Source organism: Somniosus microcephalus, chromosome 3 (assembly GCF_052327205.1).
Source record: "Somniosus microcephalus isolate GS21.2 chromosome 3, FLI_Smic_1.0, whole genome shotgun sequence".
Lineage (NCBI taxonomy): Eukaryota > Metazoa > Chordata > Chondrichthyes > Squaliformes > Somniosidae > Somniosus > Somniosus microcephalus.
The window spans coordinates 19,081,918-19,096,670 of record NC_140989.1 but is presented as its reverse complement, the minus strand read 5'-3'; the positions used below and the strand labels follow the sequence as shown (position 1 = coordinate 19,096,670).

Sequence of the window (14,753 nt, the reverse complement as noted above, 5' to 3'; positions counted from 1 at the left end):
CTTGGGAAAGGGAAAAGGGTCAGTCTGGAGTCGGAGCTGGTCCAGATCGCTCCGGCTGGAAAGTGTGTGTGCGTGGCGCACTGGGCCAAGTGCAGTAAGTGGCTCCCACAGAGCAATAGCCTGCCAGCATTCACCGCCTCGGTCTCGCACGTGAAAGAAAGCCGCAGGGATGGAGGGCGGTGGCCCACGTGTCACTGGCTCTCGGCACGAGCAGGCGCCTTCGGCAGAGAATGGGAGAAAGAGGAAGTTGAGAAACAAACCATCAGCTGAGGGCGGCCACATTGTGCAATGTCTTGAAAGGAATCATAAACAAAATATCATCAATAAAGTATTAATTGTCATCGTAGAATGATAACTTTGTGCATATTGACAAATGCCAGGGGCATTGGCGGTGTACTGCAACAACAACAACTTGCATTTATATAGAATAGCAAAATACTGCGGATGCTGGAAATCCGAAATAACAACAGAAAACGCTGGGAAAACTCAGCAGGTCAGGCAGCATCCGTGGAGAGAGAAACAGAGTTAACGTTTCAGGTCGATGACCCTTCGTCAGAACTGGAAAAAAGCAGGAGATGGAAAGCAAGTTTAGGGGCTGGGAAAAGGGGGAGGGGATGAAAGAACAAAAGGGAAGGTCAGTGATGGGATAGAAAGCAGGAGAGATTAAGAGACATTAAGAGATATTTAAGGTGAGAGGAGGTGTAATGGGACAGGTTAAGGAACAAAGGATGGCTCTAGATGGGGTGTGAATTGCGCTGGCAGAATGAAGGACAGCTGCCATGTGGGAGGGAAGATTAAAAGGCCAAACAAAAAGTGTGGATTAAAAAAAAAGGAAATACAGGTAGACTATCCTTTATCCGCACTTCTGAAAACCGAAAACCTCTGAAAACCGAAAGTTTTTTTGTGGAGCGTAAGTCGTGCGCACGACATAACCCGAGTGGCGCCAAACATGACCCGACGCAGCCGATGCTTTTCTGACCTGATTTGCGGGCTAGCTTAGCATAGGAGTCAGCCGATATCCGGCTTTCCCACAACTGGCGGCGGCAGTCGAGCCCCAGACCCCCGCTAAGTCAAGGAATTCAGATACGGAGCAGGGGGAGCTGTAAACAGACTGTGAGCGGCAGCACAGAGAAGCAGGAAGGGGAATGAGACACGGAGCAGTCGCAAGAGGTAGCCTGAACTCTTAAAATTTATATTAAATACAAATACTAATTACCAAATTAATTTAATGTTCAGAGTTTCCCAGTCTGAAATACCTTCTGAAATCCGAAAATTTCCGAAAACCGAAACACAGCTGGTCCCAAGGTTTTCGGATAAGGGATAGTCAACCTGTATATATGATAGGGGCCGAGGTTATGATCTGAAATTGGGCATTTATATAGCGTCTTTAATGTAGTAAAACGTCCCAAGGCGATTCACCGGAGTGTAAATCAAACACAAAATTGACGCCGAGCCAAAAAAAGGAGATATTTGGAGTGGTGACTAAAAGCTTGGTCAAAGAGGTAGGCTTTAAGGAGGGTCTTATAGGACAAGAGAGAGGCAGAGAGGTTTCGAGAGGGAATTCCGGCTGGGTGGTGGAACGCAGAGTGCGAAGAAGAAAAGCCATTCAGTCCATCCATCTCACTCTTTCATCCAGTTTTAGTTTCAGTATAAAGTCCATTTTGTACTCGCATCTTCCGTTACTTTACGAAAGATAGCAAATGGAGGAGAGGATAACCTTGTCATCTTTTTCCTACCCTAGCACATATCCCTCTATTTCTGATGAATTAGGAATGAATCCGATTCCTTTTTGAATCTTCAATTTAGGCCTTTCTTCTCGTGCGTTCACTATGGCACATTGATCAGGAAACAGCTAATTAGCGAGGACCATTTTACAATAACATAAACAACATCTTGCATTTATATAGCGCCTTTAACGTAGTAAAATGTCCCAAGGCGCTTCACAGGCGTGTTATCAAACAAAATTTGACACCGAGCCACATAAGGAGAAATTAGGGCAGGTGACCAAAAGCTTGGTCAAAGGGGTAGGTTTTAAGGAGCGTCTTAAAGGAAGAGAGAGAGGTAGAGAGGCGGAGAGGTTTAGGCAGCAAATTCTGGAACTTAGGGCCTAGGCAGCTGAAGACACGGCCACCAATGGTGGAGCGATTAAAATCAGGGATGCTCCAGAGGCCAGAATTGGAGGAGCGCAGATATCTCGGAGGGTTGTAGCGCTGGAGGAGGTTACAGAGAAAGGGAGGGGCGCGACCATGGAGGGATTTGAAAAGAAGGATGAGAATTTTAAAATTGATGCATTGCTTAACCGGGAGCCAATGTAGGTCAGCGAGCACAAGGGTGATGGGCGAACGGGACTAGGTGCGTGTTAGGACACGGGCAGCCGAGTTTTGGATGACCTCAAGTTTACGTAGGGTGGAATGTGGGAGGCCGTCCAGGAGCGTGTTCGAATAGTCAAGTCGAGGTAACAAAGGCATGGATGAGGGTGGATTTAGTGGACTAAAGCTGAATGTGTTCATATTATTCCCTCTGTCTACCTTTATAATGAAGACATTAACTCACTAACAGTGAATGGGTTAAAACAGTGAACAGAGGAATGTCACGTGAAAGCATTAAAGGGCAATTTTGTAAGACATTATAGCGAGGCCTTGCACACAACCAGCGCCTATCGGAAAATTGGACCCTCGGAATATTTACCCTTAAGTGCTTGTTTTCTCATTGTGCCAATGGTCACCTTTAGGTTTTAGAGGGAGTCCGGGTATTATTGCCCAGTGACTCTTAGAAACATAGAAAAATAGGAGCAGGAGTAGGCCATTCAGCCCTTCGAGCCTGCTCCGCCATTCAGTATGATCATGGCTGATCCTCTATCTCAATACCATATTCCCACTCTCTTCCCATACCCTTTGATGCCTTTTGTGTCTAGAAATCTATCTATCTCCTTCTTAAATATATTCAGTGACTTGGCTTCCACAGCCTTCTGTGGTAGAGAATTCCACAGGTTCACCACCCTCTGAGTGAAGAAATTTCTCCTCATCTCAGTCCTAAATGTCCTACCCTGTATCCTGAGACTGTGACCCCCTTGTTCTAGACCCCCCAGCCAGGGAAAACATCCTCCCTGCATCCAGTCTGTCTAGCCCTGTCAGAATTTTATACGTTTCAATGAGATCCCCTCTCATTCTTCTAAACTCTAGTGAATACAGGCCTAGTCGACCCAATCTCTTCTCATACGACAGTCCTGCCATCCCAGGAATCAATCTGGTGAACCTTCGCTGCACTCCCGCTATGCCAAGTATATCCTTTCTTAGGTAAGGAGACCATAAACTGCACACAGTACTCCAGGTGGAATATGCTCGCTTGTGTGGACGCTGGGTTTATGATCGGGTTCAGCTGTGATGGCGCCATTGTCAAATAGCCTGTCAACAGTCAGCGTCTATGCTCGCACATGAAGAACGACCCCATTGGTTGAGAATTTACTTACATTAACATAGCCAGTTTTAAGGATGGAGTCTGACCATCAGCACCACTTTTAAAGAGCTAAATCTGGGGGTCAAAAATAGAAGTTGGATAAATATCGGGTTAGGAATGAGACTGATGGTCACAGGGATTGCTACAGGCTGAAAAAATCAAATACTCCATGGGACATAATGCCACGTGCTCCAGTGGCCAGCAGTAAAGAGGTTATCTGTGAAGGGGAGTAAGCCAAGGTTGAATAATTGTAGTGGGGGGGGGGGGGGGGCGGGTGGGGGTGTATGAGCATTAGGAAGGTTTGTTTGATTACCTTCAGTGAATAGTTAAGCAGAATTTACAGTCTTGAGATTAAATGGGTTGAGTATAGTACATGGCATGGTGCTATATGGGCTATGGAAGGAGCAAGATTTAAAGACCAAATGCCCTTTATTTTTATCCTCTTATGAATTGTTGAATATTGTTGGCATTCATAGCGTGGATGCTGTGGAAATAGGGAATATCATTGATAGTTTTAGTGTGGATATTTCTCATTGTCCAAATACTATTGCTGAGTGAACCTTGCTGATAGCTCTGATAGTGTAAGTAGGTGATACTTTTGATAAAATATATTGGCCCAGAAATTCGGGTCGGGGGCTTCCCGCGGGTGTAAGCCTCCGACCTGCACTTACCTTGCGCGCCGGCAGTTGAGCTGTAGGGCCCCGTGGGATTCCGCTCCGGGGCCTGGCCCAGAGGCCGGCGCGCTGTGCTTGCGTGTCCCAGGGGCGTAGTTAGTGCGATGCGTCCCCTGGGATCACGTGAGCCATGGGCAGCCAATCGGAGGAGGGAAAAGCCCATTCATAAGATTGACATGAAGACCTGTCAAAACTTATGAATACTACGGCCCCAAAATAGCAGTAAACCTTCAAATAATTTAAAAAAAAAATCACACTTTTTAAATAAACTATAAATTACATTAAATAACTTTTAAACAATAATTTAAATTTTTGAAAAAAATAATGTTATAAAAAAACGGGGCTAAAAATAAACTTATCTTGCTTTAAAGTATTTAAAAATAATAAACCTGTGGAAAAAATGTTTTAATTTTAATTAATTGACCACTTACCTTGTAAAAAGCAGGCCTTACGCCTGCTTTTTAAATGCGTAAATCCTGCAGGCTTAACCTCGCGTGAAAACCTGCAAAAAAAACATAAGTTCAAAGCGCACGCGCAGCCTCTCCTGCACGCGCGTTCGACCTCTGAACCCCTTCGTTCAGAGGATCGGAAGTGCCGGTTTCCCGCGCATGCGCAGTGCATGCAGAAAACCCGCACTTCCATTCGGCCTACGGGTGAGTGCCCCGTGCGTACTCACCCGGGGAGAGCCGAATTTCTGGGCCATTATTGATATTGTAGATGGGGCTGAAAATATAAAGAATGTCTGAAATATTGATACTGTTATTCTGAATGTACAGGCATTGCTGGTGTGGAAAAGTTGGATTGTCAAGGCTCTGTTTTTTTGTGTTACAAGTAAAGATATTGCTCATAATGTTGATTCCATGGATATTATTAGCACTACTATTTGGGCAGTAGTAACAGTGTTGAAATGATGGTAATGTTGGGTAGAAATGATAATAGGTGTTGTTGATGGTGTTGTTGTGTATTCTTGATCATGCTATATATTGTAAAAGAAAGAAATTAAGACTTGCATTTATGTAGCGCCTTTCACGACCTCAGGACACCCCAAAGTGCTTTACAGCCAATGAAGTACTTTTTGCAGTGTAGTCACTGTTGTAATGTAGGAAAAGAGGCAGCCAATTTGCGCACAGCAAGCTCCCACAAACAGCAATGTGATAATCACCTTGATAATTTGTTTCTTTTAGTAATGTTGATTAAGGGATAAATATTGGCCAGGACACCGGGGATAACTCCCCTGCTCTTCTTCAGAATAGTGCCATGGGATCTTTTACGTCCACTTGAGAGAGCAGACGGGGCTTCGGTTTAATATCTCATCTGAAAGACGGCACCTCCGACAGTGCGGCTCTCCCTCAGCACTGCACTGGAGTGTCAGCCTAGCTTTATGTGCTCAAGTCTCTGGAGCAGGACTTGAACCCACAACCCTCTGACCTATTGGTTAAAGTGTCAAATACTATTGATAGCATTGCGTACTGTTGATTGTATCGAGCGTTGTTAATGCTGGGAATAGTTGATGATGTTGGGTAGGTTCATGTTATTGAGCACCGTCGATATTGTTGAGCACGATTGACGTGGATATTGTTGACGGTGTTGGGCAATGTTGACCGTGTTGGGTGTCAAAATGATAGTGTTTGAAATAAAAGCAGAAAATGCTGGAGATACTCAGCAGGTCAGGCAGCATCTGTGAAGAGGGAAACAGAGTTAACGTCAGAACGAAAGGTCATCGACCTGAAACGTTAACTCTGTTTCTCTCTTCACAGATGTTGCCTGACCTGCTGAGTAGCTCCAGCATTTTCTGTTTTTATTTCAGATTTCCAGCATCTGCAGTGTTTTCTGTTTGTGTTGAAATGATAGTGTTTGTTTTGTTTTGGTTATTGTTGATAGCGTTGGGTGTTGTTTGCAGTGTTATGTGTTGTGAATAGTGTAATATATATTTGACAATGCGATTTACTGTTGATAATGATGGCAGTATTCTATCCTGTTGATAGTACTTTGTGCTATTTATAAAGATGGGCGGTATTGATAGACGTGGGTATTGTTGGTAGAGTTATTATTGCAGACAATGATTTGTGTTGTTAGTGGTATGTATTTTTGAAGATGATGGGTATTGTTAATTGTGTTATATTGTGGATTATGTCTTGTACTGTGTATTGTTGACAGGGTTATGTATAACTAATAGTGTTACAGATTGCTGATAGTGCCATGTATAATTAACAGAGTTGTTAATAGTGTTCTGTATTCTGGATCAGAGGTTCTCAGCAAGGATTCCACCAGAGAATGGCCGGTTTCTCGGGGCGGGGCCTATCTGGGGATGTCCGCAGTTGGGGGTGGGCCCTTGGTTGGTTTGGGGGGCTGATCGCAGGGGAGATTGCTGTTGGATGGGGGTGGAGCAGCTCAGTGTCCTGTGGGACGGCGTCGGGTAGATGCAGGCTGGGTCCGGGGTGGGGGTGGGTGGGCTTGGCTGGGATGCAAGGCTGCCCCGGGGGTGGCTGACTGGCTGGGCACTGGTGAGCGAGTCTGGCTCCCAGACCCTGGCTTGCTAATCCCCTGAAATCGTTACCGGGAGGCTCCGCTCGGCGGTGCAGACGCTCCTTGGCCTGTCCGGAGATGCCGGGCCCGCAGCGTTTCTAGAACCTTCCGTTGTCATTGAAGCCCAGTGACGGCATGTGACTGGAACTTGGAACCGACCCCCCCACAGACTGTGGGACAAATCAACCCCCCCTCACCCCACCCCACAGACTGTGGGACAAATCAACCCCCCCTCACCCCCCCCACAGACTGTGGGAGAAACCACCCCCCGCTCACCCCCCCCCCCCCCACAGACTGTGGGAGAAACCACCCCCCCTCACCCCCCCCCACAGACTGTGGGACAACCTTCCCACCCCAATTTTTATACAGAAAAAATACTTGTGTTGTGTTACAGGGGGTCTGCGGAATTTTTATAACATGGGAGGGGGGGCCTCAGAAGAAAAAGGTTGAGAACCCCTGTTGCAGATAGTGTCACATATAATTGGCAGCATTATCCATCCTTGATAGCATTATGTATATTTGACAATGTTACGTAGTGAGGCTACTGTAATTTATAACTTACAGTATTGTGGATTGTTAATAGGGTAGGATATTGCTTATAGTGTTATGTATTATTGATAGTATTGAGTATAACTCATGGTGTTATGCTTAATTCCTTCTTGGGATGTGGGCATCGCTGGCAAGGCCCGTGCCTAGTTGCTCTGAGAAGATGGTGATGCACCTTCTCTTGGAACCATTACAGTTCTTGTGGGAATCGTGCTCCCATGGCGGTGTTAGGCAGGGGATTCCAGGACCCAGCGACGATGCAGGAACAGTGACATACGTCCAAGTCAGGCTGGTGTGTGGCTTGAAGTTGATGGCGTTCCCACGGCATTGCTGCTCTTGCCCTACTTGGTGGTAGAGGTCAATGTATTATTGATGGTGCTTGGTGCAGTTGGTGGTGTCATGTATTGGTGCCATTGTTCAGTACAGGCGACAGCCTTTGGTATCGTTGTTCGTTATCAGACGAAAAGTGATACCGAGCCACAGAAAGAGATATTGGCCCAAAAATTCGGGTCGGGGGCTTCCCGCGGGTGCAAGCCCCTGACCTGCACCTACCTACCGCGCCGGCCGTTGAGCTGTGGGCCCGCATGGGATTCCGATCTTGGGCCTGCTCCAACTGCCGGCGCGCAGTGCTTGCGTATCCCGGGGCGCAGTTAGTTCGAAGCGTCCCCTGGGATCACGTGGGCCATGGAGAGCCAATGGTAGCAGGGAATGCTTCATTCATAAGTTTGACAGGAAGACCTGTCAATAAATACTATAAGCCCCAAAACATCAATAAAACTTCAAATAAACTTTTTTAAAACCACATTTTTAAAATAACTATAAATTACATGAAATAACTATTTTAAATAATAATTTAAATTTTTGAAAAAATTAATTACATTTTCTAACGGGGCTAAAAATAAACTTACCTTTCTTTAAAGTATTTAAAAATAATAAACCTGTGGAAAAAATGTTTTAATTTTAATTAATTCACCACTTACCTGTTAAAAGCAGGCCTTGCGACTGCGTTTTAAAAGTGTAACTCCTGGAGATTTACCCTCCCGGAGAAACCTGGAAAAAAAACGTAAGTTCGATGCGCACGCGCTGCCTCCCCGGCGCACGCGTTCCACCTCTCAGCCCCTTCTTTCAGGGGAACGGAAGTTCCGGTTTCCCGCGCATGCGCAGTGCATGCACGAAACCAGCACTTTCGTTGGGCCTACGCGTGAGTACCCCGTGCGTACTCACGCGTTGGGACCCGAGTTTCTGGGCCATTAGGACAGGTGGCCAAAAGCTTGGTCAAAGAGGTAGTTTTTAAGGATGACAGGCGAGAAGGGCCCAAGAGGGGTAAAGAGAAGAGAAGAAAAGAGACAGGGGAGTAGAAGCAATGGGCTCGGATCCTGAAGAAGACACTGTAAAAAAGAAGAAATATTAACCATAACCGAGCCAGCTCTGGCATGCTTCGTGTATTGTTATGCTTTGATAACCATTGACTGTTGCAAGCATGTAAAAATAGTTAACCAAACGCCCACCAAAAATTCTATATGCCTACACATCGTCAGAATGACATATGCAGCCCTAACTGTCTCTGCGTGGTTCCTTCTTCTGCCTTGCTGCTGCTAAACCTGCAACTCCCTCTTCTCAATTCACTTAAATTCTTCACAGCATTGGGGCATTGTTTCTGCTACAGCACCTGGACCCAAGATCGTGTGTTCCTTATTCAGGAAATACACCTGTCCCTGGCTCTTAGCTAGTCTAAACCTTGCTGATTAACACTACCGGGGCCGTGTGGTACTTGAGCCACACAGAGCAGCAAGGTCCTGGATTCAGTCATAGAGTTATACAGCACAGAAAGAGGCCCTTCGGCCCATCATGTCCGCGCCGGCCATCAAGCCCTGTCTGTTCTAATCCCATTTCCCAGCACTTGGTCCGTAGCCTTGTATGCTATGGCGTTTCAAGTGCTCATCTAAATGCTTCTTGAATGTTGTGAGGGTTCCTGCCTCTACCACCCTTTCAGGCAGTGAGTTCCAGATTCCAACCACCCTCTGGGTGAAAAAGTTTTTCCTCAAATCCCCTCTAAACCTCCTGCCCCTTACCTTGAAACTATGCCCCCTGGTTATTGACCCCTCTACTAAGGGGAAAAGTTCCTTTCTATCTACCCTATCTATGCCCCTCATAATTTTGTACACCTCAATCAGGTCCCCCCTCAGCCTTCTCTGCTCTAAGGAGAACAACCCCAGCCTATCCAGTCTCTCTTCATAGCTGAAGCGCTCCAGCCCAGGTAACATCCTGGTGGTCTGCGCTGAATTCGCTGATCCAGGTATCCTTGGCTAGGCTAAGCAATGGACACGTTCAACTTGGGGGCTTCCATTCTTGACTGCAAGCCAGCGCACTTGCTGGAAGATGCTCCAATGGAAGTTGAATGAGGGCCGGAGCGCCTTACCCATGGCTTTCCTCACTGGAGAGCAGCCTGCCCAAGGGGTGGCTTAATGCAAGAGGCTGACTGAGCCCTTGTCCTGGAGCCCCAGACAGATATGGCCCCCCCACCCCACACCACAGAGTTCCTGGAGCTCAGCCCCCAGATAAAACTCGCTGTCACACAGAAGAAGCACTGGCTTCAAGTATTCCAACGTTTAAACATACTCTCAGAGGGGCAATGTTGGTGTGAAGAAAATCAGGCACGTGCAAGAGGCCAGAATTGGAGGGCTGTAGAGCTGGAGGAGGCTACAGCGATAGGGAGGGCTGAGGCCATGGAGGGATTTGAAAACAAGGACGAGAATTTTAAAATCGAAGCATTGCCGAGCCAGGAGCCAATGTAGGTCAGCGAGCACAGGGGTGATGGGTGAACGGGACTTCATGATGGGTGAAAGCACATGGATAATTTGTCGAAAATAAGGACCTGGGCAAGGGAAATTCCCTCTGTGCCCTGTACAGAACAGTCTTGTTACAGCTAGCACACAGAGGGAATTCCCCTACCAAGCAAGGACAAGATTGGGCTCAGCTATGATAGGAATCAATTGGGTAGATAGAGACAAATTGTTTCCTCTGGTTGCGGGGGGTGGGGAGTCCAGAACAAGGGGGCACCACCTTAAAATTAGAGCTAGCCCATTCAGGGGGTGATGTCAGGAAGCACTTCTTCACACAAAGGGTAGTAGGAATCTGGAACTCTCCCCCAAAAACCTGTTGAGGCTGGGGGGGGTCAGTAGAACATTTCAAAACTGAGATTGATAGATGTTTGTTAGGCAAGAGTAATAAGGGTTACGGAACCAAGGCGGGCAGACGGAGTTAAGATACATATTGGCCATAATCTCATTGAATGGCCAAACAGACTGGAGGGGCTGAATGGCCTCCTCCTGTTCCTAGGTTCCCCTGATACTGTCTGCGGGGAGTAGCCCGCTGCCAATCACCGTCCATTCTATCATGCGAAAACCAGTCACTTGGTTCGAATAGTGAGATGTAGCCACTGCTGGAATCAGAGGCACAATAGCCCAGCATCAGTCAGCACCTTCAGGAAGGGAGCTGTGAACATTTTGGATGGGGGATGGGGGGTGTCTGAGGTAAGAGGGTCCAGACTGTCATTGTGGACATTCTAATGCTGTGCTGTAGTGAATCAATATCAAATTTCCTTCTGCGAAACGACTGACTATACGCATGGAACTAATCCTCCCTTTCCTGATCTTGCTGGGACTCTGTCCAATGCATGTCAATATGAGCTTTCTGAGGTCAAGTTGACAAGTATAATCGTTTTGTTCCATTTTCTTTTTCTATTTTTTTTTCTTGTTGGGATTCAGCAGAGTTGAGCTGCTTAGATTGCACGAAAACTCTAACCGCTACCTCCGGACGGTTCACATCCCCTTGCTTCCCCAGAGAGTATGTCGCTAATTTAAATTGTCACTGGACCATTCGAGCCCCTCCTGGATTTATTGTACAGTTGACCTTTCACGAGTTCGAGTTAGAGGAAGCCAAAGGATGCCCATACGACTTTGTGTCAATAAACACGGGGGCCGAGTCAATAGTATTTTGCGGTGTCACAGCTAAGGGCCACACGTTGAACTCTACTGGGAGTGAAATGATTGTCATCTTCAAGACTGACTTTAGTATCCAAAAGAGGGGCTTCACTGCCACCTACATGCAAGGTATGTGATGAAGGAAATGGCGTACTTAATGAAGGTATCGCTTTCTGAAATGTTTCTACCATGGCTTATGCTGTACTTCAAAGAAAGGAAGACTTGCTATTATACCGCGACTTTCATGACCTCAGACCATCCCAAAGCACTTTACAGCCAATAAAGTACTTTTGAAGTGTAGTCACTGTTGTAAAGTAGGAAACGTGGCAGCCAATTTGCAAGCTCCCACAAACAGCAGTGTGCTAATGACCAGATAATCTGTTTTAGTGCAGTCTGTAACTCACCCCCAGGTATCCACTATTTTTTATATAAACCACCCGAACCCCTCGATTAGATTCCAGCCTGTAACTCACCCCCAGGTATCCATTATTATTCTATATATAAACCACCCGAACCCCTCGATTAGATTCCAGCCTGTAACTCACTCCCAGGTATCTGTTATTCTATATATAAACCACCCGAACCCCTCGATTAGATTCCAGCCTGTAACTCACTCCCAGGTATCCATTATTCAATATATAAACCACCTGAACCTCTCGATTAGATTCCAGTCTGTAACTCACCCTCAGGTATCCATTATTCAATATATAAACCACCTGAACCTCTCGATTAGATTCCAGTCTGTAACTCACCCCCAGGTATCCATTATTCAATATATAAACCACCTGAACCTCTCGATTAGATTCCAGCCTGTAACTCACTCCCAGGTATCCATTATTCAATATATAAACCACCTGAACCTCTCGATTAGATTCCAGCCTGTAACTCACTCCCAGGTATTCATTATTTCTATATATAACCCCCCGATTAGATTCCAGCCTGTAACTCACTCCCGGGTATCCATTATTCTATATATAAACCACCCGAACCCCTCGATTAGATTCCAGCCTGTAACTCACTCCCAGGTATCCATTATTCTATATATAAACCCCCGAACCCCTCGATTAGATTCCAGCCTGTAACTCACTCCCGGGTATCCATTATTCTCTGGATAAACCACCCGAACCCCTCGATTAGATTCCAGCCTGTAACTCACTCCCAGGTATCCATTATTTCTATATATAACCCCCCGAACCCCTCGATTAGATTCCAGCCTGTAACTCACTCCCAGGTATCCATTATTTCTATATATAACCCCCCGAACCCCTCGATTAGATTCCAGCCTGTAACTCACTCCCGGGTAACTGTTATTCTATATATTGAGATGTAATCAGTGATGACTTTTACGTGATTTCTTAGTCAAGCATTTCTTAATTATTTTGATGCCAGCAATGTTGTTTGAAAAGCAGTCTGCACACGTACATCAGGGCAGATGTGCGCTTTATAAGGTACTGAAATAAAACAGTTGCAAATCTGGCCCTTCAACATACCAGCCACAGAGCGAAGAACTGGATGGACCAGTGTAGCAGCTTAACAATATTGAACTAAGAATGGGCTGTATAAGAATGCCCATACATATGCACTGACCTATATGGTATCAGCTCAGGATAGACACTTAACTGTTTCGAGCAAGTTACCGACACAGACATAGAATTCAAAATGGACCAAGCAAGTTCTCAGTCAGTCTCATTGCACAGTGTTTCAGTGGAATAGGGCTCAGGCTGGACTAGCAATCCAGAGGCCTGGACCAATCAGAGAATCCCACTGTGGAAGTCTGAGAATTTTAATTCAGTTTCAAAGAAAATCAGTAAAAGTGACCAGGAGGCCGTCGGATTGACGTAAAACCCAACCGGTTCACGAATGTCCTTTTAGGGAAGGAAACCTGCCGTCCTTACCCGGTCTGGGCCTATATGTGACTCCAGTCCCCACACCAGCGTGGTTGACTCTTAACTGCCCCTCCGAAGTGGTCTAGCGAGCCAATCGGTTTGATCAAACTGCTGCACTTGCAGCCGTTCAAGCAGCAGGTCCTTCTCAGGGCAGCGAGGGATGGGCAGTAAATGCCACCTTTGTCAACGACGCCCACATTCCCAAAATGAATTAAAAAAAAACATTTAGCCCCATGGAATGCAATTTGAATGGATTGCACCACTTTCCCTTCAGATTCAATTCCTGATCCAAGCACAACATTGAACTGCTTAAAGGTTGGTGCAAAAATAGGATTTCCACACAGGTACTGATTTTTTGCTGCATTGCCAAGTTTCCACTAGAGACAGCCACATGCTTGAGAAGTCCAAATGCTAGGTGAAAATACACACTGCGTTGGTTCATTGCTTCATGTTGCTTTTGTGCTGTGAATTGATGAATGAATGATGGGTTGGATTTGTAGTACAAAGATTAACGCAACGGCACAATGGCTTACCTGTACGGTACGCACTGTAAGCTGGTCACTTTGATGGTTGGCTCCTTCAGTCAGCCATTTTATAGCTCCTTCTCAGCATGTAGGCAACACTGGCCTGTCGATTGCTCTATTTGCCCTGAGATGATGGTGGACCTTCTGCTTGACACCATCCAGGACAAAGCAGCCCGCTTGATCGGCAGCCCATCCACCACCTTAAACATCTACTCCCTCCACCACTGGCGCACCGTGGCTACAGTGTGTACTTTTTTTTTAATTCGTTCATGGGATGTGGGCATCGCTGGCAAGGCCGACATTTATTGCCCATCCCTAGTTGCCTTTGAGAAGGTGGTGGTGAGCTGCCTTCTTGAACCGCTGCAGTCCGTGTGGTGAAGGTGCTCCCACAGTGCTGTTAGGGAGGGAGTTCCAGGATTTTGACCCAGCGACGATGAAGGATCGGCGATGTATTTCCAAGTCAGAATGGTGTGTGACTTGGAGGGGAATTTTGAGGTGGTGGTGTTCCCATGCACCTGCTGCCCTTGTCCTTCTAGGTAGAGGTCGCGGGCTTTGGGAAGTGCAGCCGAAGAAATCTTGGCGAGTTGCTGCGGTGCATCTTGTAGACGGTAGACACTGCAGCCATGGTATGCCGGTGGTGGAGGGAGTGAATGTTTAAGGTGGTGGATGGGGTGCCAATCAAGCGGGCTGCTTTGTCCTGGATGGTGTCGAGCTTCTGGACTGTTGTTGGAGCTGCACTCATCCAGGCAAGTGGAGAGTATTCCATCACACTCCTGACTTGTGCCTTGTAGATGGTGGAAAGGCTTTGGGGAGTCAGGAGGTGAGACACTCACCGCAGAATAGCCAGCCTCTGACCTGCTCTTGTAGCCACAGTATTTATGTGGCTGGTCGAGTTAAGTTTCATCCACAGGATGCATGGCAGCAACTCGCCAAGGCTACTTCAGCTACACTTCCCAAACCCGTGACCTCCACCACCTAGAAGGACAAGGGTAGCAGATGCATGGGAACACCACCACCTCCAGATTCCGCTCCAAGTCACACACCAACCTGACATGGACATCTATCGCCATTCATTCTTGGGATGTGGGCATCCCTGGCAAGTCCGACATGTATTGCCCATCTCTAGTTACCCTTAAACGGTGTTGGTGGGCCTTCCTA

The 14,753-nt window shown here is 46.7% G+C and overlaps 1 protein-coding gene across 6 annotated transcripts in view; it reads left to right on the top strand.

Moving 5' to 3' along the window:
- adgrg6 (adhesion G protein-coupled receptor G6) overlaps positions 1–14,753 on the top strand; it is a 171,907-nt gene that overhangs the window by 29,323 nt on the left and 127,831 nt on the right. For 5 of the 6 annotated variants that reach the window (XM_085979248.1, XM_085979245.1, XM_085979244.1 and 2 more), the window contains exon 4: positions 10,973–11,314. The exons of the other annotated variant lie outside the window; for it this stretch is intronic. In XM_085979248.1, coding sequence (XP_085835374.1) covers positions 10,973–11,314 — 342 coding nt within the window. The remainder of the gene's footprint in view (positions 1–10,972; positions 11,315–14,753) is intronic. 6 annotated transcript variants of the gene reach the window in all.